Source organism: Raphanus sativus, unplaced genomic scaffold (genome assembly GCF_000801105.2).
Source record: "Raphanus sativus cultivar WK10039 unplaced genomic scaffold, ASM80110v3 Scaffold5468, whole genome shotgun sequence".
Lineage (NCBI taxonomy): Eukaryota > Viridiplantae > Streptophyta > Magnoliopsida > Brassicales > Brassicaceae > Raphanus > Raphanus sativus.
Genome location: NW_026620767.1, coordinates 841 through 3,660, shown reverse-complemented (window position 1 = coordinate 3,660; position 2,820 = coordinate 841). Strand labels below are relative to the sequence as shown.

Genomic DNA, 2,820 nt, shown 5'->3' with positions numbered 1-2,820 from the left:
ATGATCCTCGATGATTACTAGGTTTTTTTTTGTGTGTTGTTGTGTTTTTGATTTGCTTTTTAAGTAAAGAAAGTGAGTTATAGAGACTAGTGTAACTCCGACATGATGCAGAGAGAGAGACACTCCGTTCGTTCCTCGGATCCCTAACTATGAATCCTCGTCACAACGAGACCGCTCCTTCAAACACAAGTTCCGTCAACTCCACTCGACTCCCGAGTCCTCCTAGCAACGGTGGAGGCGAGAGTGGCATAAGAGGCCGTCCTAGCCGGAGATCATTGCCACCCCTTCTACCGTATCCTCAGATCCCACTGAACCGTCCGCCAATGGGGTTTCCCACGTATCATCCCTTCTCCTTCGGCCCACAGCCGCCCATGAGCCCCGCCCCGTTGTGGAGGTTACCATATTATCCGCCAGCGCCGGTGGCTAACTACAACGCGCCACCGCCACATCCGCTTCCGTACACGAGGCCTACCACCTCGGTTGGCTACCGTGGTGGTATCCAGCCGAGGAATGCGCACAGAAGAAGAAACAGTCATAACTTTTCTGGTTCGAGTTCACTGGTGAGGCCTCAGAGTGCTGAGCCAATGATTGGGATCTTTTCTCCAACAACCATCTACCCGATAGAGATGCCCGTTGGCGTGATGCCAAACGAAAGGCCTGCAGGAGAAAACGAATCTCGTGGGGAAGCAGACGGTGTCATGAACGTGTTTCTCACTAACTATATGGATCAGGACAAGATTTTTTATGTTTATAGTGCGGATGACTTGGAGATAATCTTTGGAGATTCGGAGAATGTGAAAAGCAGTGGCAGTGAGATGATTAGTAATCTCAATGGTGACGAATCACCAAATCTGCCTCCTTCCCTAGGGAATCATCATGGTGTAATTGATGGAAACGAGAATGCTCTATCTGATCCTAAGTATGCCAAGAGGTAAAAAAAAAAGTTGAGATTTTGTGACTAAAATATGTAAGTATGGTTTTGTGGACATTAAGTTTATCCATGATGATCTCATTTCAGAATCTTGCCAAACCGGGAACCATCTGAACAATCTAATCCTAAGAAGGTGCGTCGCGTTCAAGAGCTGGAAGACGAGAACAAGCAACTGCGGATTGGTGCAAACGGATTGCAGGAGCAGTTGTCATGTCGTAATGGTGCGTCTTCTCGATAACAATAAGTGTCAGGTTTTGTAGGGCTTTGCGTTACTTAAACACCATTAACCCATATATTCAATTAGGGATGTTTATTCTTTTTTAATAATTTAAGTTGTAAAAGTGATTAAACACCTACGCTTGGACAGCTTAATTAAGTACCGACACTTCCATCTTTTGTCTGTTTTCTCCTTTTTTTTAATCCAAAAATCACTAAGCACACCTCTAAGCATGCGTTAATGGTTCTCTTACTTACTTGCATTTCATCTTTGCTTATGACTTTCACTCATATAGGAATACCTTACTGTTGAAACAACCTTTAAGCTTGTTTATACTTTTGTTACCTCCTTTAAGCTTGTTTATTATACTTTTGTTACCATTTCTAGGTATATTTTTTTTAGAAAAAACACTAGCTATAAAGTTTACCTCTATTGTTGCAGCCTTGAATGAACAACTGACTGTAGAAGACCTTCGACTGAAGCTGGCATCAGACGAGGTTATATTAGACAGCAGCGGATACGACATGTCAAACTGGGAGACACTGGATGCAAACATGTTCCAGACATTCAACCCCAGCCAGTTAGATCAGTAGCCGCAGACAAATCTTGATTTCAGTGAACATATCATCTAAGGAAATTGAGTGGTGGCCTTGGTAAATCATGTAGGTTCAAGGCCGGGCTGAAGTAATAGTATTTTATGTGCAGGATCATACTGATTAAACAAATCTATTATAAATCATTTTCTCAAAAAGAAAAAGCAATACCATGTAGTATATAGATAAGAAAAATGATTTGTAATGGTAAGCCTTTGGAAAGAGCTTTTGATTGTATCCAGTTGAGTAAGATTATGTTTTTATTAGAGCATTTCTATTGGTGGGATACTCATTTGAATATCTTATCCATCTAGATATTAGTATTTTTAATTTAGTTCAATTGTGATATTAAATTTTTAGGTAAAAAAACTAAACCATTCACATGAGACATGTATGAAAGGAGTATCTAATGAGATTGTTAAAATTTCTCAAATTAATTGTTAAAATTTTCATTTGCTTAGTATTTCATACCCACTGGAATGTTATTAATGGGCATGCTCTTAAATGTGTAATAAACAAAATTCATAAGCCCTGTGCCCTTTTACTTATATACTTAAGAGTTAAGATATTCTCCCAAGTATATTAAAAATGAAAAGTAAAAAACCATACTAAATCAAAAACATGATATAAAGAGATATACATATATAGTGCATGCTAGACCATAAGCAACATTGGCAATTATCATACACAAACCATACCAGATATTAACCCCCCGCCCCCCGGGTTCGAAATAAAAATGAATAATTGTCAAAATTAATATAATACTAGATGTTGACCCGCACGGCCGTGCAGGTGCATATTTCAAAAATATATATTGCTATTTACTTTTTCATATCAATATCAAAGCTGGATAAAAAATTCAAATCTGAAGAACCGAACCAATCACGGTCCGAAAAAATAATACCAAACCCAAACAAAAATTGATTAAATATCCAAATTATTCAAAATTTTGATATTTAGACAACTGAAACCATAACCAATTCGAACTAAAGTATTTTGGATATCAAAATATATCCGAGAAAAAAATTATATACTTATTTATATATATTAATTATTTTTTAGTTTTAATATATATAAAC

The 2,820-nt window shown here is 37.8% G+C and overlaps 1 protein-coding gene across 1 annotated transcript; it reads left to right on the top strand.

Moving 5' to 3' along the window:
- The first annotated feature begins 149 nt into the window (after window positions 1–149).
- Window positions 150–1,741, top strand: LOC130507729 (bZIP transcription factor 29-like). Its single transcript, XM_057002394.1, has 3 exons — window positions 150–931; window positions 1,019–1,152; window positions 1,590–1,741. The coding sequence occupies exons 1-3, from the start codon at window positions 150–152 to the stop codon at window positions 1,739–1,741; spliced, it is 1,068 nt and encodes a 355-aa protein (XP_056858374.1).
- Window positions 1,742–2,820: the final 1,079 nt, after the last annotated feature.

Coding starts and splice junctions, on each gene's coding strand:
- LOC130507729 (XM_057002394.1), top strand. CDS start 150: ATGAATCCTCGTCACAACGAGACCGCTCCTTCAAACACAAGTTCCGTC. Junction 932..1,018: donor GATCCTAAGTATGCCAAGAG/GTAAAAAAAAAA, acceptor ATCTCATTTCAG/AATCTTGCCAAACCGGGAAC. Junction 1,153..1,589: donor GCAGTTGTCATGTCGTAATG/GTGCGTCTTCTC, acceptor CTATTGTTGCAG/CCTTGAATGAACAACTGACT.